A 24,733-nucleotide genomic window follows, 5' to 3' on the forward strand; every position below is an offset into this window, starting at 1 on the left:
TTTGTCACAGCCCCAGTGATTTTTGGCAAAGCCTCCCATTGCTTAGTAGCTGGATGGTTTGCATCTGTTTCACTCCTGTCCTTTTAGAATAACTTGACAAAGCTGCTCATTTCTCCCTATAGAGGAAATAATTTTCACTGACACAACTTTAATTTTTTATATTGATGGAGCAAGTAGATATCTCTCTTTCCACAGAACTGCTACTGCTGAGAAGAAATGAATCTATTCTGCTGAAACTTCCCAGTGAATTCAGATGTTTAACTGGACACCAAATCACTGCAGGATGATGATGCTTAAAGACAGAAATGCATTTTTCAAAGCTTTTCAAGGTACAGTTTCTTTCTGATTGATTTCTGAAGGCCTAAATAGTGGTCACGATTTCAAGATAATTTTTCATCTCTAACACTTCAGATGTTAAAACCTTTTTTGAATCCCATTGTGATGTATAGTTTGACAAAATAATCCTTTACAAAACCATCTCTTGGTGAGCAGCTTCTACCAGAGATTACTGTGATTAAGAAATAACTCCTTGACAAGAGTTTATTAGATTTTGAATTTCTCAAACCTTTTCCTCAGAGCAACCTGGGGTGCTGAGCATTACAATGACTGTAATACATAATTTAAACTATTATTCTCTAAACTGAATGGGGATGTAGAATTCAGCAAGCCAGAAGAGATTTAATTTTTTAGTTTATTGAGATAAGAACTGCTGCCTGCATGAAAGCTTTCTGTGCTGCAAAGAGAAGACAATTAGATTCCTGAGGGGCACAGCAATTTGCAATCCTATTCATTTGCAGAGCAGAAACAAATGTCAGGCCTTGTAGAGCAAAAAAGGGCCTGGGACCTTCATAATGGGGCAAAAAATAATAAACCTTGTAGTTTGCTAATAACTTCATTTGTGTGCTTAAACAAGGCAAAAATGACACTTTCCTGTAAGGAATTGATAAGCTTGCACTGCCATGGTAGAGAAGATTTTGTACACCTCTTGTAAAGTTCTTAGAATGATGGACTAGTGATAGAAATGTGAACTTCTAACACTAGTAATACTAAAGGAACATTCTATTGAGCACTCCACTGTCCAGCACAAGGTGACACACAATTTGCTGAGGAATATATTAATTGTAGCAGATAAAAGAATGTATTTGAGCTCAGGTTGTGCTGAGATTTATTTCACCAAGATGGGAGTTTCGATATCTGTTATCTCTCCATTTTGCCAAACAAAAATAATTGGTGTGATCTTGGATACTTACTATTTACAGAAGGCTACCTGGGTTCTGTAATGGAATATATTAAACTTCATTTCTGCTGTGAAATTTTTTATTTCCTTGATGAGACCTCTTAAGGAGAGAGCATTGATAAAGAAATTGGTATTTAACTGTATGGTCTGTGTTGGAGCCTGCAAAGAAGTGTTAGGAAGGAGAGAGGAACACATTGTTGGAGCAAAGAGAATTTTCCAGCCCTTTACTTTGTATGTGAATTCCTTAGTCCTGAGGGATTGAAGGCACCTTCTAAAAGCTGAGTGCCTTGTCTTGGACTTCTTGGCCTGGATTTGCAGAACATTTAAATATATGCCAATTTAAGAAATGCTAAGAAAATTGACCTTGGCACAAACTTTAAGTGAAGCCTCTAATTCAGGGCAACAGCTTGACAGGTTTTTTGGGATATCTGAGACAGCTTCTTCAAATTGCCCAACAGAGCTGTGGAAGGGACATGTGGATGCCCTTTAGATAATTAGTGCCCCTATCTGGTCACCCAAAAAATAAGAGACAGCACATGTTTGAAAATGAGGATAAAAAAATTACCTAAGTCTAGGTAAGCTGGGTGTAAAAACCTTTTTATGGTCAGGAATTTTTACAATCCCCATCCCAGAATATAGATCTGTGTTCCAGTCATCTTATTCTCAAGCAGAAGACACTTGATTTACTCAAAAGCAGAAAATTGATCTCACACTAAATGATTTGAAGAGCAAAATAATGAAGCAATTTCTTTCAGGGGCAGAGCTGCTGTGGATTCCTGAGTGGGCAGAAATGCACCTGAGTTTTTCTGGGTGTTACTTCTCTGCTCTGCCATCTCAGCTAACAATTTGTTCCAGCTCAAAACGACCCCAGAGAAGCATTTTGCAGCAAATTTCAAGGCTGGCTGAGGCTTGGAATTTTTATTTTGGAATTTCCATGGCTTCAGCCACGGGACACCAGCACCTACCCAGCGTGGGGTCGTACTCCCAGATGAACCTCTTGGTCAGGAAACGCACCACGAGAGCTGCAGGGACAGAGAGATTTCGGGTGAGAAGGGCAAAACATCAGCTCAACAGACTCTTTAAAGCTTCCCCAGCAAAGTTTTCCATGGGTGTGGACAGCTGGCACTGCCCTGAACTGTGAGCAGGAGTTGGTGTTGCACTGTTGAACTGTTTGTGGCACACTCCACAATTTTGGATGGGGACAACACAGTAAAGAAAACAGAAAAAAAACCAAAAAGACAAACCAAAAAAACAAACAAACAAAAACCCCCCAAAAAAAGAAAACCACCAAAAAAAACCCCAAACAAAACCCAAAACAAACAACAACAAACCCCAAAACTTTTTGCAGTATTAAAGCTTTGGGTGCTTTAGGTATCCTATAGCCAATGTGATAAGAAAAAGTGTTGGCAGTTTTGGAACCAGCTTGGATGCTTCAAAGTGAGGGTTGATCAAAATGATTCTATTCTTGAAAACTTGCCTTTGGATTGCAAGGCAGAAATAATTGGCTAAATAGCTTCCCTCTCTATTTTGGCATGCCTTCCTTGTAACAGGTGAACTTCCACATTTTGCCTACTTGAAGAAAACAGATAAAATCTTTTAAAGCAATGGTCAACAAATGCTATTAATCCATTTGTAGAAATTGAAAAAAAAAGTTTAGAATTTGGGGCACTGGACAGGTAGCTCTTAGTTTCAGTTTATAGGCTAAGATCTTGCTAATTATGCTCTTGTATTGCATTTCTTCTATCCCTCCAAACCCTTTAAAAACAACGTATATTGACTTTGATTATTCTTGAATTTAAAACTAAGCAGTGCTTTGAATTTCTAGCTATGTAAATGAGCTATTTGCCACTGCAAACCATCCAAAATCCTTTCTGCAAATGAAACCAGAGATACCACTGCACTAGCTATAAGTCCAGCAATAGCTACAGGAAAACTTTTCCTTGTCATCAGACCTGGATGATTGTTCCATTCTTCTTTTGCAGGTGGACAGGAAAAGGTGACAGCTAAACCCAGATCTTTTTCAAAACTGAAGCCAGGAGAATGCCCAACATCCCAGATTTCTGTCCAACAGTAGGATAAGGCAAGAGTCTGCAGAATACATCTAATGAATTAAGATTTGCTAATCAGACAATCAGAATATTAGTTTTAAGAAGATTAACTATGCCTCATACTTGGAGGGGTAATAAGAAGTTGATCCTAAGGAGATGAGAAGCAATTTGAAGTTGGTATTATTTTAAGTTTCTATTTTCCTTAGGAAATTCTATATATTTTTTTTTTTATTTTATTTTTGCTTAGGCCTTGCTGAAATGTTGTCCTTGTTCCTCAGAGAGAGTAGATGTGGGAATTCTTAATCAAAGTAACTTTTCATGGTCCTAAATCTGAAAGTCATAACAAAACAAGATGACCTTTCTAGCTGATTTCCCATCCATGGTGATGTTGCACCAGGACTTTCTTTCTGCACCTTTTATCACAGTTGGAATAGTTCAACCATCACAAACTCTCTCTTACTATCCTCTTTGCCAAGGACAGATTTAAAAACAGATTTAAAGAATTTAAACAGATTTAAAATTACTTCTGACATTTAAAAAAATTTGTTCTTTGACAGCCATACCCTGAAGGAGAAGCAGTGATCTTCCACCTGTGTGGAAGAGCCTGAGCCTGAGCCTGGACCTGGAGAAGCCAATGAAGAGAGAGAAAAGGTAGAAGAACCTGTCCAACTATTTTCATATTTACACATGGTCCACCAATTTATGATAACCTTGTCCTTGTAGATGGAAATTGCTGGAGAGAAGAGTAGAAGTGATGGAGGGGACTGGAAGTCTGTAAAGCACAACTAAGACAGGTCAGAGAGCAGGAGCTCTGAAGGGAAAGAGGGAGAAGAGCTGATTTGGGAGGTGCCCAAATACAAGACATTAGAAGGTGACAAGCCATAAGAAGTTGAAGCAGAACTGGCTGGAGGTGCTGGGATGAGCCTGGAAGGAGAAACCAGAGTTGTGTACCCAGGATGAAATGTGCAGTGCTGCAGAGGTGAAGAATGAGAGATCAGAGGTGTGAGCTCTGGTGAGAAGGGGGAGCTAGGCTGGGTTTATCCCCAGCACATGCAGAAACATGAATAATTACTTGTTTAGGAGGGAGCTGAGCTAAAGAAAGAAGGGTTGGAGGTGGCTGCCATGCACAGCCAGATGGCAATCAGCCTCAGTGCTGAGCTCAGAAAGCACAGTGAGCCACTTGCTAGGCACTGCTGCCAGCAAAGTATTTTTATAAGCATTTTCCTTTCCTTTGGGCCCAGTGAAGAGCAGAAAACACCCCCTTAGCACAACCCCAGCTCCAGAGCCTGTGCTCTGTGTCACTTCTGGGCTGGGCAGGACTGCTGCTCCCCTGGCTGGCTCTGCTCAGCCTCCCTGCCTCTGACCCAGCCCATTCCTTCAAAATGCTCCTGCTCTCTTCCATGGCAGTGATCACAGCACTTGCTACAAAGCTTTTCACTTCCACACGTTTTCATGGGGCTGGAGATTAGCAGCTAGCAGATGGGGAAGGTGAGAGGCTCCTGGTGCAGAGTCTGTTCTGGTGTAAGGATTGCAGACCATGTTGGATGGGAAATGTCCTCACTCCTGCCTCATTAGGAGTGCTTAGCAGATGGGCCCCTGACATCCAGTGGAGGATTAAAACAATGTATGTGACTCTGCTGCCTGATTTGACTGAAAATAGACAGTGAGGGAAGAGCCAGGGAGGGCATCCAAGTGCTTGGGCTGTCAGTCTGGAGACCAAACCTGCTGGATTGAGCCTCCTGCCCCAGCAGTGATCCCCTGGAGCAGCAATAGCACTGTGGAGCCACACTGCTTATGCTGAGCTCACTGCTGCCAGATTACATCACTTTTCTGTGAAGTAACTCTGCCAGCAGAAGAACCAGGAGTGAGGACAATTCACTAGGCTTCAAGCTGGAGCAGTCAGATTTCTGCTGCTGGCTTAAATGAGGCTCTGGGCAAAGCAAATGCTGCATAAAAAATGAGCTGGGATGGGCATGACTTCCCTCTCACCTGAGCAAAGGTGTGGGTACTGTTTGACCAGTCAGCTTTACTTAGACATGTTTAATGCTAATAATGAGCCAAAATAGCCTGACAGACTAAAGAGAACCAGTCCAAATGCTGGGGTTTGATTCTAAACACCATTGAGACTGAGGCTGTCTGAAACACATTATTTTCTGATTAAATTAAGTGACCAGTTCCACTGTTCATATTAAAATGGCCATTTCCAGTGCTCATCCCCCCATTCCTTTTGCAGCAGCCAAGGTTCAGATGGATGCAGCAGTGAATAGGAGGGAATTTCATGGCCCTCCACTGAGACCAGTCCAGGCTCTTCCCTGAGCACTTCCAGCTTGTGAAATACAAGAACTTGCAGGCTTGGAAGGAAAAATCTCCAGCAGACCATGCTGTGGACTCCTGCTGTGATTTTTGGAGACATGACCATCACCAGAGGGAATTGATGTAATGTCCCAGCAAAGGAAGAACAGACTCATGTCTCTCTCTGCCTTTCCTGACACCCTCTCTTCCAAGTCAGCTGTTTTGTACAGGGTATAAATTAGGGTAGAACTTGGCACAGGGCTTTCATTCACTCATGTTGAAAACTTCTGCCCTAGAAGTTATTCTTGGAGAAGAATCATGACTAGCTGTCAGATCCATTTGCAGTGCAACTCCACTGAAGATATTGAAGTTATACCAGGATTTAACTTGGCATATGAACCAAGACTGTCAACCACATAATTAATCAATTTATTTTGAATTTGTGTGGCTGAGTCCCTTACGCAGCTTTTAAAATCCCAATCCATATATTTTGTAAATTTGTGTGTGTGATATTTTGCATCTTGCTTTAGATCTTTGTTTAGATTTAGTGACATATAAATGCTCTAGCTAAATTTACAATCTGTCTGAATACATATCTTTGTGGATTTGGCATCATTCCAGCTAATACAAGCTGAGTTTTGGGGAAGAAAGGAAGCAGGGTTTTATTTGAAAAACAATCCCTTTCCCAAAAAAGTTATGGAGTTCAAAGTTATTCTAAGAAAAATAACAGTTTTCCACAGTGAAATAACTGTATGATGACTCTTTTATGCCATGAGAATTTTCAGCTATAAAAATGCTCTGAAAGCAGTCCCATTATTTAACTTATCAACAAGTCCATTCCTGGTGCCCTGATGATGTGTCATCAGTAAACCACACTTGGCAGGAGACACCAGAGTGGTTCAAACCAAAGGTTTTAATGATCAAAAGGCACTTTCAGAAATGAAGTATTTCACTTTTTCCTAATTTTTTTTTATTTTTCCAGAGAGTTCATCCCCCATTCACCTTCTCAGAGGTCCTTTATGTATTGAAATTGGAACCCTGGAAGATGGGGTGAGTTCCAGCCTGCAGCAGGCAAAGCTGCTGGGTTCTGACAGGTGATGTTCTGCCTCCTAAAAAAACTCTATATCCACCTTTGGGAAATAATAGTTTGGTTTAAAGACAAAACCATGAGAATTTCCTTTGCTTCTGAAAGTACAGGGGGTGTCTGTGTGTGGGGAAAGTGTGAACTTGTAATGCAGAGACCTTTTCTGATCCAGCAGGGATGCAAACCTGCACTCACTGGATGCTCTGCATCCGTGGGCCTGAGTGTGACTCAGCTCTGATGGGATCTCTGGCAATTCAGGGACGTGGGGATGTGAGAGCTGAGTGAGACATGGACAGCAGGATCCTCTGCCTCTGCCTCCTCTCTTGGCTTGCTCACTCAGGTTCACTTCTGATGCAGCCAGCTAGACTTTTCCTGCAGTAAATCATGGAGCAAAGCAAGATCAGTGAGAAAAATAAGGGAGAACTCAATGAAAAAAAACTTTTTGTTTTACACTGCCTTGCTGTTTCAAACTCTGCATGTTTTAGGCACATTTGAGTCACTGTCTTAAGCACTGAGCTGTTCAGAAAGTTCCTGTTTATGATCATTTTCCTTAACAGCACAGGGAGGTCTTCCACTGACTGCCAATACAAGTTAAAAAGTATGTATTCTTTAATACATAAAGATCAATTCAATATAAATACCAAGTGTATATATTCTTACATATGCCACAGAGCAATTTATATACAACAGGGTGTGTGTATATCCAGGTGTATATATACTGAGCTATAGTAAATACAGAGCAGGATGGAACAGCTGTGTTATGAAATGTGTTGCTTTTGCCTTTCAGGAGCTTTCAGTGTGTAATGCAATTCTTTTCCTTCAGTGCTAATGTAAGGGCTTCAGTTCTGTGCATTCAAATCTCAGCACCAGCAACAGCTCAAATGTCTTTTTGTTCTGGTGGAATACGAAGGGACTGGAATACCTGTCTCAAATATCTGTCTCAATTCCCACAGCAGATTCATGGTTGAAACCACCATTCCATGGTCAAATGTTCCAACACCACTACTAAGCTCTCAAATGTACAATATTAAGTGCTGTATTTTGGATTTATCTTTACAGTGAATAGCATTTTACATGCAGAATGTGAATGCAGCAGGGATCCAAAGGCTGTTTCAGATAATAATTCAGTGGGTTGTTCAATTAGGTGTCAATAACCAACCTTCTTTTTGCAAGTTTGGAAAGAATGGAAGAGGCTGTGGAAGAGACAAAGACCACAGTCCTGCTCAGCTCTGGTTTTTAGCAGTCTCCATCAGGTTATCCACACTCCAGCCTGAATAAATGTCACTGTATTTCATGTCACTGTCACTTTGCAATTTCTGCTAAAAGGTTTTGGGGAGCATTTCTTTTGTTAGTGGCAATTTCCATCTGTTTCAGATGTAATTGCACTTTGCTTCTGTGGGAAAGATGTGATTTTAGGAACTTGTGAGGGGAAAGAGCCTGGGGAAAAGTAACCAGTTTCAAGGAGCTCATGTGAAATCCTGGAAATCCAGGGCATGTTATATTTATATATTCATCTCAACTGTCTTACTAGGAGACTGGACTTCTTTGCATGCTCCTCTAGATAGTTCACCCTGATTTTTTTATTGATTAGTAGTCACTCATCCCATCCTCACTGAACAGGTGGATTTTTGTTGTAATGTTCTCCCCACTGCTTTTAGTGCTTGGAATTTTTTGCAAAGGTTGCTTCATATGGAACTCAAGCAAGAGGCTTAATTTACATTAAATTTCCCCCTTCCATAATATATAATTTCAATATAAGGCTATTTATTCCACCAGTTGCCTTCCATGTGAGAGATAAATTATCAGACTGGTCTGTCTAATGGTTTTGATTATTTTAGGGTAATATCCACATTTTTTACCATTTCTCTCTCCTGACTTCATTCTGTAACTTGTTCTGTTGCCCAATAGCAACTTTCTGGTGTGCTATTATTAAAACATGGTTTTCCAAATCCTGGTCAGTGGTAACACCTCCAGGTGTCTGACACAGAGGATGTTTGTGGTGGCAAATCTTGGGGATGAAATCACACACAAATAACTTTTTGGCTTTTCTGGATAACTGACACAGGCAAGGTTTGGATCTCCATGTTCTTTTGAAAGACACTGGGTAGAGGAAAGTAGAACAGGGATCTCAGTACAAAACTCTGATGCTAACCCAACCCTCCCTCTCAAGATGAAAGTTTAAAAAGTTAGATTTATCTGAGAGGAAAAAGAAAAAAGAGGAAGAAGGGGTGGAAATTTTTTTCTTTAGAAATCCAGCACTTCAATAAGAAAATGGCAAGATGTCAAAATTTTCAGTGGCTGTAACTTTTTTGTATTTTCTTTCCCTTACATCTCTTTCAGTGCTGAATTTAGAAAACATCCCACTCTCTTTTTATGGTCAAATTAGTTTGTAATCTTTAAGGAGGAAAAAGAAAAAAAAAAAAAGAGGTACAGGAGGGAATTCTATAATGCTTTCAATGGCAGGATGATCTGGCTATTGTCAAAGCATTTTTACATGAATGTTTTTTTGTTGGGGAATGTATTTTGAACAGAAAGGCCATTTTTTGCAAGGAAGTTAAGTTTTTTGATTTTCAAAGGAAATGACTCAACACCTCCCAGTTTGTTTTCAAAGAACTTTCAATTTAGGAATTTCATTTTTAAAACAAACAAGCCCAGCTTTACTAGCCTCTGATTATTCTTTTATCCACTGCTGTTTTGTATCACACTGGAGAATTCTGGGGGATTAATTGGATCCTTTTTTCCAGCTATCACTGGTACAAAAGCACTTCCTTTGCTTCAGCCTGCACCAGCTCCTGGCTTCAGCTGATCCCTGTGTGCCAAAAGGGCTCAAACCTGATTTTACTCTGTCAGAGCTGAGCCTGGAACAAGGTGCAGGCAACATGAATGGCACTACTGAAGGAAAAAGTAATTTTGGGTGTTTTGGAGATGCCTTGAACTGCTCCTGGGATGGTGTGGAGCTGCAGCCTCATCCCCTGCAAAGGTGAAAAGGGAGGATCAGAAACAGAGGCCTTAAACACAAGGCCAGTGCTGAAGTGGGGGATTTGGTTTTGTTGGGATTTTTTGGTATTGGTGGTGATGCTGCTGTTGTTTGGGTTTGTTTTTGTTTTGGTTTCTTGTGGGAGAATAGGATTTTGGAGTTTGTTTTTAGGATCTCCTCTGGTTTTTGGTCTGCTCCCTTCCCTCTCCCATGCTCCAAAGCCAGGAGATGAACAGGAAGAACTGGAAGAAAGGGGAGAGAAGTGAAGTTGCTTTATCAGCCCTCACACCTGGGGAGGGGTGCAGACCCAGGGGTCTCATGCACCAAGACATGCAGAAACTTTTCCAACAAAGTTTAAAGAGAGTTTTGTGTCAGCCTTGGGCAGCAGGGCCCAGCTGCTCTGTGAGAGCATCCTCTGCCAGCAGCAGCCTGGCCACAAATCCCAGCTGTTCCTGAGGAACCCAAGGATCCAATCCACCTCCCTCTGGAGTTTCAGCACCTTCCTCACTGCTGCTCTGCCCAAAAGGCATTTTATTTGTGGTACCTTCTGGTAATGACAAAGCCATTCTGGAAAGGCACAGCTTACTCTGCTGCTAGGCTGAAGGCTTAGAGTAATTCAAAATGCTTAAAAAACCAGTTTTATCAGGCTCCCAGTGAGTCAGCTTGAATGGGAGGGCAGTCAGCACACTGGGTGAGTAAAGCCACTGGCATTAATGCTGGATCACTGCCTGTGCAGAAAATGCACCTTTGTCAGAGTGCCTTGCCCTGCTGCTGCCTCACACAAATGGTGACAAGAAATGGCACAAAGGGATGCTGGGCTCCATGCTTCACATTGCTGGACAGCACTGGCTGTTTCTCTGTGGTCAGTCTGAACAGACCAGCTGCCACTCTCTCCTCCTCAGCCTGGCTATAATAATTTTCTTGTCTGATTTTAAGTTATGTATACTATATCAAATGAGACTACAGCTTGCCTCAAACTAAAAACAAACTGTTCCCTGGCTTTTTCTGTGATAAACTTTTTTTTTTTTTTTTTTTTTTTTTTTTTTTTTGGCATGCACACCTTGGCTTTCTGGATTTGCCCCCATGGAAATCTCAGACAACCTGGAAAAGCTTTTCATTGTGATTACAATCCAAGATATTCTGGAGGATCTTGAAAGATCACATGTCCTGTGCAATTTCCATTTTTCTTTGACAATGGAAGATGTCAAAGGTGAACACCAGAAGTTTGCACCAGCCCCATTGATTGATGATTGACAACTGAATCAGTTGGTGGATGAATGCCTAGAAGGTGCCTGTGTCCCAGGAAGATGAGGAATTAAGGTAACAAAATACATTGAAAACTGATTAATGAATTTTTAATGATCCTTTTTTTTTATGATCCTGATGACATAAGCCTTGATGAATGCTACATCTTTTTAACACAGTGCACAACACAATATTTAGGGGAACACATATTTTTCAAATTCATATTTTAGCTATGCCTTTTTTTTTAACCTCCTTCCTTTTCTGTGTTGTCAAGACACCTGCTCTTGTTATATGCTTGCCACCTGGAATCTTGAACTTTTGTTCTTCTGTTTGTACAATTTAATAATTCTTTCTTTTTTTTTTTTTTTTTGAACAAACAGCTTTGCAATTACACTTGGAGGCTTCAGAGACACAGCAGGAGGAGCAGAGAAGCTCTTTTAAAAGGTATTTCCACAGTAGGGTTTGCAATGGTGCAGGAGGATAAAAGTGAATGATAGAAACACTGTGATCAACAACTGAAGTGAAATGGAAGGTGTGGAAGGTAAACACCATGGACCACATCTTTATCACAGTAAAAAAAAAAAAAAAAACCTGTTGCCAAGTGTAGAAGGGAACAGCTGAAGACAAAAGCTCAGTCTGAACAAGTAACTGGTGATCTGCCTGGGCTCACATCACTGCTCATCCCATCCAACCCCTGTCAGGAGGGAGATTAATTAATCCCAGATCCTGGAAGCAGTGATTTCCTATGAGGCCATATTATGATGGGCAAAAATAAATACTGCTAAGTGCAGTCAGTACACTACAGAGGGCTGTGCTTTGTTCCCAGTGCTGGTGACAGCACTAAATGCATTTAAACTAATTAATTGTGTTGATAAACAACTATCATCTCCTATCTCTGGCTGCAACTACAGTTTTATGAGCACCCATTTGGTGCCTGCAATAATGTAGGGGTTATTATTAGCCTTCTGCTTGGAATCTGGACACACAATCCTGGGAACTGTTCAGAGTAGACTTTAAAATTATGTGTGCGTGTGTGTGACAGGGGGAATCATGATCTAAATTTAAATGGTAAATTTCTGCTTTCATTTTCAATGCTTAAGGGCATTCAGCTAATAAACATTGCATGCCTTCAAACAAAATAAAAGACACAGTAGTAGATAATGGATGCTGTAAAACCTCTGACTTATCTCAAGGCTGAAACTTGGAGGATTAGCATAACTTAGTTTATGATGCTCATCACAGCTGCCAGGAGACCTGGCCCTGCCTCCCCAGAGTGCAGGAGCTCCAGGGAGTGCTCCTCTGCTCTCTGCTGAGTAATTAGCTGTATTTAGTTAAAAGTCTGCATTAAGGGGGAGCTTTTCTACATTTATCCATGCTGAATAATGAGTTATTCACCAAAAGTCCGAGGTGCTGTCTGTGTGAGATTCTCTTGTCTGTAGGAATTACACAGATATATGTAACAAGTCAGATATTCAGGGCTCTTCCAGTCTTTATCTCATTCAGTGGTTTATCCACTTTGAAGTGACCTTAGTGATGGGATTTTCTTCATTCCTTTTACATGAGGCTGAAAACTCCAAGTTCCTGTTTGTTCTAGGGGGACTTTAAAGATCCCACAGCAGTTCTGCAAGGAATCTTTCCCATCAAGGATCCTCCCCTCCCTCCTCAAGCCTGGTAGGCACATACCACTATGTCAGGGGCTCAAAGACCATTCAGCTCTAGGGAAGTTTGCAATTATGATGATATTATGATATTATGATGATATAAGTTTATACTATTTTCTTGGGCCAGTATGATAAGTCTCTCTAAGTTTAAATCTCTAAGTTTTCTTTCTAATGCTTTGTTTTAAGGACACTTCCTCAGTTTCACCCTGTGCTCTTTTCAGAGTGAGCAGAGAGCACATAAACAATTCCACCTTCTCTGGCTGCAGAATAGAACAGAATACTTTTATTGTGGTTGAAGAGAAGAGGATAGGTTTGTTTCTCCTGGTCCTGCCCTGCAGAGTGCCCTGTACTGCCTGCAGCAATCTGTGTGTGCTTAGCTGCTCACCATGACACTGCAGGAGACATGAAGGAACACAGCCCTGAGACTCTACAATCTAACAAGGTAAAAAACCTCCAGCTGCTCATTTGAAAGCTGATGCTGTGACTGGGGAACCTGCCCAAGAGGTGCTTTCACCATGCTTTCCATTTTGTTTGCCCAGAGTAATGGGTGATTCCCTTTTCAGCACTTCTAGTGTACCTGGCAGAACAGAGGGACAGCCAGTAGTGTTGAAACAGTGTTGGGCTGAAGGGATGCCCTTTCCCTGTGTAATTCCATCCATTCCTGCCTCTTGTCACTCCCCAGTCTGCAGCTCTCCAAGTGCATCCACCCTGATTCACTTGTGAGAATTAATTACATTCTCATGATTCAAAAGATGCTCTTTCCCCAAAACTGGTGTGTTGTGGCTTTTTTGTTTGCTTTGTTCTTGTTTGTTTGTTTTAATTGGTTTTGTTGTTACTTGGTATGTTGTTGCTACACCTGGAGATTTCTCTCACACTAGGGCATTTCTAGAATTTTTTTTGCATCCTGTCTTGCTCTTTTAGTCTCTAAGCAGCTGTTGAAAATTTTGGTCTTTAGTTTCCCTGGCCATTCCTCAGCTTCATCTGGAACTTGTGTGTAATGCTATTGCTGGGATAAATGGATTATCACTGCAGATAGACTGATGCTGACAAAGCAGAAGTGGTTTAGAAATATAAATAGCACTTGGATGCTGAAGCAATGCTTCCACAAATGTACCTTTAGAAGCTGTACACAGACTGCAAGACTAATCTGTAACTTTTGGTTCTCTACTGCTTTTAAAAGAGGAAGCAAATTTAGATGGCATTTTAAACTTTCCTGATGTATCCTGGCATAGCCTCCCCAGGAGAAAAAGATGAGCCTTGTGCTCTAACAAATGACTCTGCTGTAGGGTGGGGAACTTCAGCTCCAGCTGGGTTCAGCCAAAGCTGAAAGCTTGGCTGACCTTTTTTACAGAAGCAAGGGTTATTTTTTGAAGTAGTCATAAATCCCTTCTGTACTGCTTTGGTTTCATTTAGAAGAAGAGATATGGTCTTTAAACTCCACTTACAGGTAGTGTCCTGCCCTGGGAGGTTTTATCTTTAGATGGGAGGGCTGAGGCAGCTCCTGCTCATCCACCCAGGGTAGATGTGATGAAGCCTCAGTGACTGGAGCCCTGGGGGGACAGTAAAACCCAGTAAAACCCAGTAAAACCCAGCAATGCTGCTCCTGTGCCCCCCAGCAGCATTGCTCTGCACTCCTATCTCTCTATTGCTCTGTTAATTGCTCTGCCCCTCTCTGTCTGCTCCACCTGCTGTCCTGGAGCATCAGAAGTCAAGGCAGCAACTCCTCTCTCCCCACTGTTATCAACACCAGAGCTCAAGCAGGAATTTTGTTATTCCCACCCATCCTCTGAACTCCCTTCCCTCCCATCCTTCAGGGTTTAGCCCAAGAAGAGCTGAATAATTCACTTCTCTGAAGCAATGGGCATGGCCAGAAAAGGGGCAAACAACTACTCTCATTTTAACAGATAAAGCACAGCATACAGAGAGATGTCATGCATTGCTAGAGCAGATAAGACCAGGACTGAGAGTTTTGGAAAGCAGAGAGAGCCCAGTGCAAGCTATTATCAGATAAGCCACTGAGACAGAGAGCATAGGCTGGAAAAAAGAAAAACATTCCTGGAAATTAAGCTGACAGTGAAAAGGAAGAAAACTCATATGCCACTGAAATTATTCTTAGAGAAACAGACATCAGGAGGCTATTCTGGATTGGGAGTTAGATTGTTCAGTAGCTGGGAAGTGCCCTGCCATTGCTCATATATTTCTGGGGTGATTTTTGTGCTGAATTCTTCTTTCCTTTAATGCAGCCCGAGTGCAACCTGCTGGAGTCACCAAAGCTTTTCTTTGTGCAGGATGAAGCTCCTGCCCCAGGGAATTGTTTAGGTGCAATGAGAGGAGTGATCTTCTCAAATTGACATGGGCAGCAGACCCAACCACACAAGAAAGAAGGTAAGACTGAAATCCCAGTGCCTGCAATAGCTGAAACCAAGGAGGCTTAGCTTAAGTTCCTGAGTGTTCTCCTAAAGAGAGAGCTTCTCATCTCTCCAGTGTCTTCTGTGGGAGGCCCTATTTGACACAAGTAGTTAATTTTAACTCTGAGCTTTTCCATTTGTTAACAGAAAAGGCCTGCATGGAACCAGAAGCAATTTACTGTGAGCAGGAGAGAGAGAAAGAAGCAAGAAATGTCAGTAGAACCCCAGTGAAAGGGACAGCAAACACTGACACAGACAAATGCAGCCAGTCCACAATTCCATCTGACACACCAGAAAAAGCAAAAAACTCCAGCAGAGTTGCAAAGTTCTCCTCTCTGCAGGATTCCTGGTTGTCTGTTTAATCCCATATCTGAAGTAGATGGGTCAGGGAGACAGAGAATGACCATTAACACTGGCCAGAGGCTCTTGACCTGTAGCAAAGGAGCAGAGGGTCAGACTTGAGCAGCTGACTCTATTTCAGGGGCTCTACTGCATGAAGGATTGTTTCTAACTTGCAAGTGAAAGCATTTTCTTCCACTCTGCAAGTGCTTTAATGCATTAATTTTGATAAGGTGAGTTAGGACAGAGGCCAGAGCACTGGTAGTGATGGATCCCCATTTCTTTGGAAACCTTCCCTCCCTTTTGCCAGCTCTGTGAGAAACTACTGCCAGCAAAGCCCTCAGAAATGTCTGTGACACATAACTGGCCCAAGCCCAGGGGTTCTGTCATGCCCTGCAGTCTCTGAGCTGTGCACTCAATCATGACAGCCTGCTGAGCAGTTTAATTAGAGTGTCTGGGTGCACCTCCTGTCCCCCTGTAATGACATTAGTCAGAAGTGAACTGTCTGGTTCCTGCCTCTCCAGGCCAGCTGAGCTGCTGCTGTAGAGCTGGCCCAAAGATTGGCTAATTGGGCTTTTAAAGGTCAGCTCTTGCAGAATCTAATAATGCTGGGAAGATTTCCAGCCTAAGGTAGACTGGGAGGAAGAGCCTGGAATCCTCCCAGGAGGTGCTGCCTGTTGAGCTGTGGGATGAAGGCAGCACCCTGAGCATCCCTCAGCACAGCAGATGGCCACATGGCAAAGGGCATCTTCAGGGGCAGCAGCTTCCCCTGGGATTTGGGGAATGGCACCAGATTCTGGGACTGTGCACCTCAGAGAGAGAGGACAGAATAAGGGGCAGGATAAGTGAGTCTGAAAGGAACTGGTAATAACAAATCACTCATATCCCAGAAGTTCTCCATCCTTGGAGTACCCTAACAGGAAAGCTGTTGGGTAGAGAAACTCAGAGACCTGAAAACTGCCTAGGGAACAATCCCAACATGTCAGTAAAGAATGATGTCCTCAGTTTTATGCATCCTCTATCTGTGAGGAAAGCAGATGTGCTGCTGGGGATAGCTGACTACAGTCTACAGTTCACATGGTTTATTCATCAAAGATAACAACCCCTATATTTGAAAAGCAGATTCTCTTCTGTTTCACCCCCTTCACAGGAGCAATGGGCACTGCAAGACTCTCTCTTGGTACAGGAGATGAGGCAGCTGAGGGCAATTGTTGCCCTTTTTCCTTCCCTGAATCCCCTTGGCAGGCAGGAAAAGAGATCCTCAGCTGGGACACTCCTTCTGTCCTCAAGCAGATCCTTTCCCCTCTCACAAACACCTGGATGAAACAGCTGCAAGCCCTGAAAGCCTCCAGTGCCCATTTCCAAACCCAGGTGGTCTTCACTGGAAGAGCCACAGAAAAGGAGAAGTTGAGAGAAACATCATAGAGGAGTTTTGGCTCTGCTGCTTCCAGAGGAAGAGCAGTCAATATATTTAATTACAGCTGGGACTTCCACTTCTCTTCTTGGCAGACAGTCTTGTTTAAAATCTTTCACTATCAATTCACAGCTGAGTTTATACAAGATGAGTGGATTTTTTGTGTTTGTCTTTCTTTGGTTGACAGTTTTCTAACATTGTTTAACGAGAAAAAGTTTGAACAATTGCTTTTATCTTTTCCATTATTTTCTTCATCCTTTTTCATCCTTTCTTATTGATTTCTGGAGGGGCTTTTTCCTTTGAATTTTGGCCTGTTTTTCCATGTGCTTATTTTAAACTGATTTGTTGTTTGATCAACTGGAAATGCAGTTTGGGTAAGATGTTTACAAACTGATATTAAATCACTCTGCTTGTTTGCACAAAACAGTAATTGAATAAACACTGCTTATTAGTTTACTTGCATATTTGCTTTGCATTCTTTCACTTGGTTTCCACAAACAACACAGGGATGTTTGTTCTATAGTTAATAGCATTTAGAACAGTCTAAAGTAAGTAAATAAATAAATAAAATTCTTGGTGTCTTCCCTTTATAAAAACAAGGTTTTGTAAGAGTAAGACTTAGGGAATAGCTTTAGTTTTTCTTAGTATTACTGTTTTTCTGATTTTTCATATCCTTTATTTTTTTTTCTTGTTTATTGTCCTTTTTCTTCCACTATACCCATTTTGCCTATAGCCATCCATGAGATTAATAAAAGAAAGCCTGGCATAAATGCATTTATATTTTAAGTACTGAAACAACATTTATGTTTTATATTTCTTTTACATTCTTTCTATATCATTGTAAACTTCCATTCACAAAAAACCCAAGTGCATGCTGCTGTGTTTTACAATCATATAATGTTATAACTTTTTTGATTTGATTTTCTGAGTTTCTTACCTAGGGAGTGTGCTGCTTTTCTTCTGCTGTGACCTTGATTTTATATAAACTGAATGCTGGGTTCTTAAATCCTGCAAGAGCTCCCAAAATATTTTGCCAGTTTATTGCTGATAAGCAATTGATCTTTCCTGCTTTCCAGTTAATTGCACGTAGCTTTTCTCCATGTAATGTTTTCAGCTATATAAGCATGCTGATATAAATATTTGGCATGAGCTGTGAGATAATTTTGTTTATCTACACAGGTCTGCAAGATGATTTATTAACTAGAAGAATATGTTTTACCATTTCATGATAAACACGAGTTATATGGATTAATTTGCTGGCAGCTCCCCTGCAGAGGTGACATAAAAAGTTCTGGACTCCATCAGGTAATGCTCCTTTGTGACATTTTACTGCATAGGCTAAATTTTTTAGTAAAGTTAAGATTTTATTGCCTGCATTATTTTTTTTCATAAAATACAGAGCATATTGCATTCACTAATTACAGGTCTATGAGGAAAAAGAGCATTCAGAGTTATGAATGCCATTCTGATTTCATTCAGACCAATCTATCCATTTGTTTCTGTTACTTGAAGCTTCTCTGTAAGCCAAAATTGCTCAGCACTTCCTTTGAAGTTGGGAAGTTCCTCTTGCTTACTTTTCCCTTAATTCTTCCACATGCTTCTGTTCTGGCTGGCTTTGAGTGAGACCAGGAGGAAAATCCTGAACTTTCCTCACAGCAGGTTCTCTTAGGGCTCTTGAGCAAGCAGAGATGAGTTATAGCAAAGCACCCAAATATTTCTGCAGCCCCAGGCTCCCCTGGCACCCCCAGGCAGCCCTGGGCAAAATGCAAGGTGCAGGCTCAGGAGGGGCAGCTGCACTGGGTGAGCACTGTAATCTGGCAGGTTTAGAGTGCTCAGAGCAAGAATTGATTAGATTAAACCTTCCTGCAATCTGCCTTCAAATCACTCTCTCTCAGCAACAGCATGCACTGAAAGCAACAAGCAGTGCAAGGTGCAGGGCATGCCAAAAACTCAGAGGGCAGGTGGGGTGAAAATAGCTGGCTCATAGTAGTGCCTGCAGTGATCTGCCTAGATGCTGTAAGAATATTTTTTCTATTGTTGTACCTTGCCTAAAAATGTACTCATGTATTTCTGATCTATGTCTGGCTATATGTATTTAGCAAAATTGGGGTCATGTGCATGGTTCCTATCTGTGCATGTGGATAACACAGAAAAACCACATGCAATGAAATGGTCACCAAGTCACAAACTGACTCCTGGTTTGTAAGCTATGAGCTGCAAAGGACACTGCTCCCAGGTGCCAGAGAAAACACACATTTAATGGGATTGTTCTCAGTGATGAGTCCCAGAAGAGCAGTGACAGGACCTGGGAGCACTCTGGGTGCCTTTCTGTGCTTTCCTACAAAGAGGTTTCAAGGAGGGAGTGACCACTCTGGCTGCTTCATGCCTGGGTTTTGAGAGCCCTGGGGAGAGCAGGTCAGAGATCTCACAGGCTCTGAGCAGAGGAGAAAATGGTCAGTCAACCCTCACTGACATAAACTACATGCTGGTAGTTATTAATCTTTTCAGAGAGCAATATTCTCAGATTGTAACTTTAGAGAAACATGAAGAAGTGGCTAGATTGCACCTTTCCCTTCACAATTACATGTTCTCTTATTTCCCATTCATGATGAGTATTTATCCTGCACTCTAGACTCTGGTGTGAACTCTAATTTTCTGTAGTGCCCCACTGATTCTTTTTTAAAGCTCAGCTCTGAGTTCAGTAGGAATTATGATGAGAACAAATTATTGTGCAGTACAATTTTATTAGAGCTTTTATATTAGACCCTAAACCTGTTTAATGTACCCACTGGACAACATTCACCCTGGAATCAAAACATAAGTGCCTATTTCTCTTCCAGTATAGGAAGGTTTGAGGAGGATGAACTCTCTGCCCATCTTGCTTGATGCTGCTTCTCCTGCTTAAATTTTATACTCTAGTTAGAAACTAAATCTTGGAAAGTTGCTGCACTGCAGGAAATTCATCACAGGGAGAAGCTGCAGTTCCTATAATAGAGAACTGTGTTAAGTCCTTCAGGCTGAGAGATTTTGCTTCTGGAGATTGCTCCTAGTATCTGAATAGGAAAAGGGAAGAGCAAACACTGTGAGGACACATCCCTGTCCAAGCTGAGTGTGAGGCTGTTCTAGAAAACCAGTGCAACTCAGCTGCACATTTTAATTGTCTTGTTTGCAGAATTAAATCTGGTGTTGAAGAAGGCTGTTCAGTGGCTGTGATTAAAGGTTTGAAATGTGCCTTATATCCTCAGATAACAGAGTGAGAGCACTCTCAGAGTGCTGGGTTTGAAGGGGATGCTGCCTTAAAGGGGCTGGAGGAACCAAGTCAGCTTGTCAAAACCAAATTAAAATGCTTTTCCTCCTCCAGACTGTCCCCTGAAGAGCTATTGTGTCAGAATTTGGTTTCCAAAGCTACCATTAATTTGTGAGCTAGCAGGATTTTTATGCTGCAGTTGTCAATGTACCTGTAATGCTGGAGTCTCTAGTGGTACTTCTTTAGAGGTATCTCCAGCCTGTGTTTTACTTGCATCACACTGTGGATATTTCAGGTGGAAATTAAATCAGTTCAAAGAAGCATGTATGTGTTCTTGAGCTCTTTCTAGCTCTGCTAGGGCTAAGGTCACTGAATTTGATTTGCTATGGAAATATCTCCAGGATGATGCAGCCCATCTACCTGAAAGATTCTTAGTATTTTTTCCCATTTAAATTCATTCTTCTCTGCCAGGAAAGAGCATGTAACACCCAGGTAAGCACAGATAAACAATCAAATGTTCTTACAGTACAAAATCCCCCTTTGGTTTTATTGCCCCCTTGGAACACTATTGCTGCAGAAGTGAATGTGGGAAACTGTGCTAAAAGTGCCCCTTTGAATGTGCTAATTAGAATCTGTCAAGCATGTTTTGACTGGAAGCAGCTCATGACACAATGATTTTTTTTGCCTTAAAAGATTACTAAGACATGAACAACAACAAACTTGTTATATATTTTTGTTAGGAAAGTCAGCACAATTCTCAGCAGGGACCACTCTTGATTTACTTACACAGTGCACCTTGGAACATGAAATTCTACAGAACAGCAAAACTTTTAATTTCTGGCTTTTAGTTCCACGCTGGGGTTGTCTCAGGCCTGAGTGTTTACTACCCAGAGACATGAATATGGCCTTCTGTTGAGCAAATAAATGCCTGATATTTATGGTCCCACACTGCTGTAGGATGAATGAGTCACATATTTACTTGCAGGATTGGGCACCAGGGACCTGCTGCACAGCAAAAACCACTCCTGGAGGCTCTGCAGCACTTGGGGGCTGTAAAGCACTGGAATAACCATGCTGGTCCTCCTGAGTAATGTCAAAAATGTCTTAAATGCAGCCTCCAATGGTATCTGGGAGAATATCTGAGGGAGATAAAGGGAACAGGACAGGAGCTGGCAGGCAGGTAGGATGGCTGGTTGTCACAGCTCAACATTTCAGGATATCAAATTGTTTCCTAGACCTTGAGCTGGGCTCACTCTCCCCATAGAGAACTTCAAAGTTTTCCTGGTTTCCCAGTGTCAGAGAAGGTCTAAAAGTTGAGAAAGAAGAGAAGAGAAGAGAAGAGAAGAGAAGAGAAGAGAAGAGAAGAGAAGAGAAGAGAAGAGAAGAGAAGAGAAGAGAAGAGAAGAGAAGAGAAGAGAAGAGAAGAGAAGAGAAGAGAAGAGAAGAGAAGAGAAGAGAAGAGAAGAGAAGAGAAGAGAAGAGAAGAGAAGAGAAGAGAAGAGAAGAGAAGAGAAGAGAAGAGAAAGAGAAGAGAAGCCCTGTTCTCACTCTGCTTTAGCTCAATTGCAGGGAGGGAATTATTTTCTGCCAGAGAAATTTCTGCCTTGGAAAAGGTTTTGATTAAGAGAACATGTGCTATAACAATGCTCAGCTGATCCTATGAGGATGTAATCCCAAAACATTGGGATTTCTACTTTTTTTCCTGCTTCTTGCAGAAGAACATGAGTTGTTTCCTACTAACACCTTTAATTTGCATCTCCAAGGATTTTCCTCCTTCCAAGACTGTCAATGGCAAGTGAGTCAGAGCCCACTTAGGAGAATGCCCACCTGTGACAGTGACAGTGCAGGTTCATAATGCTGCTGGATGATCCAAAACTAAACCATTTCTGTGGATATTGCTAGGGGCAAGTTCACAAACCACCAGAACAAGGTTATAGCATCAGCTTGGGATGACCTTTGAGAAGCCAATACCCACAGTTTATCTCATCTTAAATACTCCCACAGGCAAAACATTTGTTTTGCCTTTTAAACAACCAGTGGGAAAAATGAAGATGTGCTGTTTTGTCAAAGGCAGTTGTTGACTGGGAGAGGAATGACATTTGCACTCAGAACAAGATTACTCTATCCCAGAACAGTGTGAGAATTAAGAAGGGAGAAGGTAAAAGTTTATTTAGTCAATATTTTACAAGCAGTGGATGGGAAAATTAGATGCCATTTGCTTTGGCAAGGTCCTTTTTTTCCCCAAAGAAAGCATAAAAACCCCAAACTCAAAATAACCTCTGTCTTACAGGAAATATAGGAATTACTAAGTCTTACTCTGCACATACAACTTCCCCCTTCTCACTGCCCAGTTACAATCCTGCTTTGTGCAAAACAAATGAATCAAGTGGGTGGAAAGGACCTGATGAAAATAACACACTGGGGAGATCAAACAGAAACCTCCACTGCAAGAGATCAATATCAGCATTTGTGACACTACATAAACCACAGCACAGAAAGACAAACCCTGCCCCTTCAATTAGACACTGACATGAAGCAGAGCAGGTCAGGCAGGGAACAGGAAAAACTGTACAAATACTTGGGGGTTATCCCTACCATTACTTGATTCTAATACAACCCATTCATACTTGCTCATTAACATCAGCTGAGTGGGGAAAAAAGGGGGTAAAGTTACATGGTATAAAATCTTCAGTGTTTTGCAATTGATTTACAATTTAATTTTGTTTGGATTATGTACTGTGTAAGAATTGGAGGCCTTCACCTAATTAAGGAGTTAGTTTTTGTGTCCCCTAAAATAGGACTTTAGAGTGTTCTTACTTATGCTACAGCTCTTTATCTTGGAAAAAAAAAACTCAAAAGCTTGCACTGATTCAGGACACATTCCTTGTTTGTGTTTGAAACACAACAAGAACAAAAAAATTTTCTGGATTCTGAGAAATTTCTGCACACCATGGACAAATAAGACACTGTGATTTACTTCCACTATTCTCATAAATTTTCCTTCTCACCCTGTAGTGTAATCTTGCTTTCATTGCCTCAGGTAGGAATGGTTGAGGAAATCAAATATTCAGTTATTTTATGCTTGATGCTGTGAGATTGCATCTCTTGATTTAATTTTTGGAGCCCTTTTCTCTAAGATGCTGCTTGGGTTGGGAAGCACTTGATGCTTTTAGTCTCTGCGTGCTCACACTGCTGGGAGTGTGCTGGCTCAAAATGAAGTCTGTAATTACCTGAACTGGTAATTCCCTGCTTTTCAGAGCAGCAGTGTTGCTGCAGTATCAGAGCTGTGTTTTGTACACACTGGTCTTGGGTCTGAGGTGCCTTTCAGTGCCCAGGTTCCCTCTCACCTTGTCACTTCCCCTTCCCAGTGTGTGCTCAGGCTTAGGGGATGAGAGGGGAGGCTCCTTTTAACCTGGGCTCCCAAACACACACCTTAAATTGCAGGAAGACAGGCCTTTGAAAAGGTCAGGAAAATGTTTGATAGGTACAGCTCAACAGGATTTCAAAATGAAGCCCCAAAAAAGTGAAATACTTCATTTGTATCCCTTGCACTCGCTCGTGGCCTTTTTATTAATGGATGAAGTTTTTGCAACCAGTCTATCAGTGACACTTGTCCTCCTGTCAGAAATATCTTGTGATCCTTATCATGTAGCTGCTGTTTGTGATAGCAAAATGGCCTGGAGCAAATATCCAGCTCACATAACTTGGTTATCCTAACCCCATGGAAATCACTGAGGCCATGAATGCTTCTCCAGGGACAGGATCAGAGTATTTGTGTATCTGTTTTTGTAGGAACATGGCTTCATTTTTGAATACTTCAAACATACAATTGTGATTCAAACATTATTTTGACTTTTCTTGTCTCCCCAAGAGCTTGAAAGGCACTTGCCATTTGGTTGGAAAAGAACTCCTGACCAATTTCACTTTCAGAGATTATTTTATTTATAAGCTGTGAAGAACCAAAAATAGCTGTGTAGGTAGAGGAGAATGGCCCTTTTATCCAGTTGTGATTTCATGAGCTGTGGCCAAAACCAGGAAATGGGCAGATCAAATTTCTCATGGTGTTAGTGCAGTTATATTACCTCAGGGAAGTAATTATTGCCTCAGAGTTTGTTATAACACAGAGAACACAAACAGTTTAAAATCCCTGTGTAGTGCATCTCCCTCTGACTCTCACAAACCAGCAGGGGACCTTTCCCTGCCTGAAGGTGCTGGTGGGGATGTGTTCCCAAGGACCTGAGGCCATGCACAGCCCAGCTCACAGTCACAGCCACAGTTTCACCCTGCAGCCCCATCAGGGGTGCCCTGCTCATCACACACCTTCCAGGCAGCTCTGCAAGGGCTCAGGTGAGGCTCCAGGCTGGGAAATAATGGCTTGCTGCTGGGCTGATGATGGGGCTGGAGCTGGGACACAGAGACAGCTCTGCTGGGCAAGGTCTCAGTGATAACCCCATTGCTCTGTAGCTACTATAGCTATTTATATAAATATATATATTTAAAAGATATATTTGCCTGAACACCCTGACTGCATGGGGCAAACTGGAGAGCATGTGTGACTCTGAGCTCAAGCCAACAGCACAAATCCCAGTCAGGATGTGATGCAGGCAGCCACAAGCTGCAGTGACTCTCCAGTGTCCTGGCTTATCTCCAGATGCATTTGGATGGGAAAAGGCTTTTGACCAACAGCCATGTGGGATGGATCTGAAACAAGGATGAAAAGCAGCATAATCTTGCTGCTGCTTTCCCACACACCATTTGTTAGCTGGTCGTTCCCACCAGAA

General features: G+C 41.8%; 1 protein-coding gene and 1 long non-coding RNA gene across 2 annotated transcripts in view; one reads left to right on the top strand and one right to left on the bottom strand.

Moving 5' to 3' along the window:
• RERG (RAS like estrogen regulated growth inhibitor) overlaps nt 1-24,733 on the bottom strand; it is an 84,177-nt gene that overhangs the window by 13,195 nt on the left and 46,249 nt on the right. The window contains exon 3 of the mRNA XM_056482483.1: nt 2,203-2,259. Coding sequence (XP_056338458.1) covers nt 2,203-2,259 — 57 coding nt within the window. The remainder of the gene's footprint in view (nt 1-2,202; nt 2,260-24,733) is intronic.
• Nucleotides 206-5,984, top strand: LOC130248603 (uncharacterized). Its single transcript, XR_008839661.1, has 4 exons — nt 206-329; nt 3,220-3,462; nt 3,843-3,936; nt 5,519-5,984. It is a non-coding gene; the product is annotated as an uncharacterized LOC130248603 (long non-coding RNA).

Source organism: Oenanthe melanoleuca, chromosome 1A (genome assembly GCF_029582105.1).
Source record: "Oenanthe melanoleuca isolate GR-GAL-2019-014 chromosome 1A, OMel1.0, whole genome shotgun sequence".
Classification (NCBI taxonomy): domain Eukaryota; kingdom Metazoa; phylum Chordata; class Aves; order Passeriformes; family Muscicapidae; genus Oenanthe; species Oenanthe melanoleuca.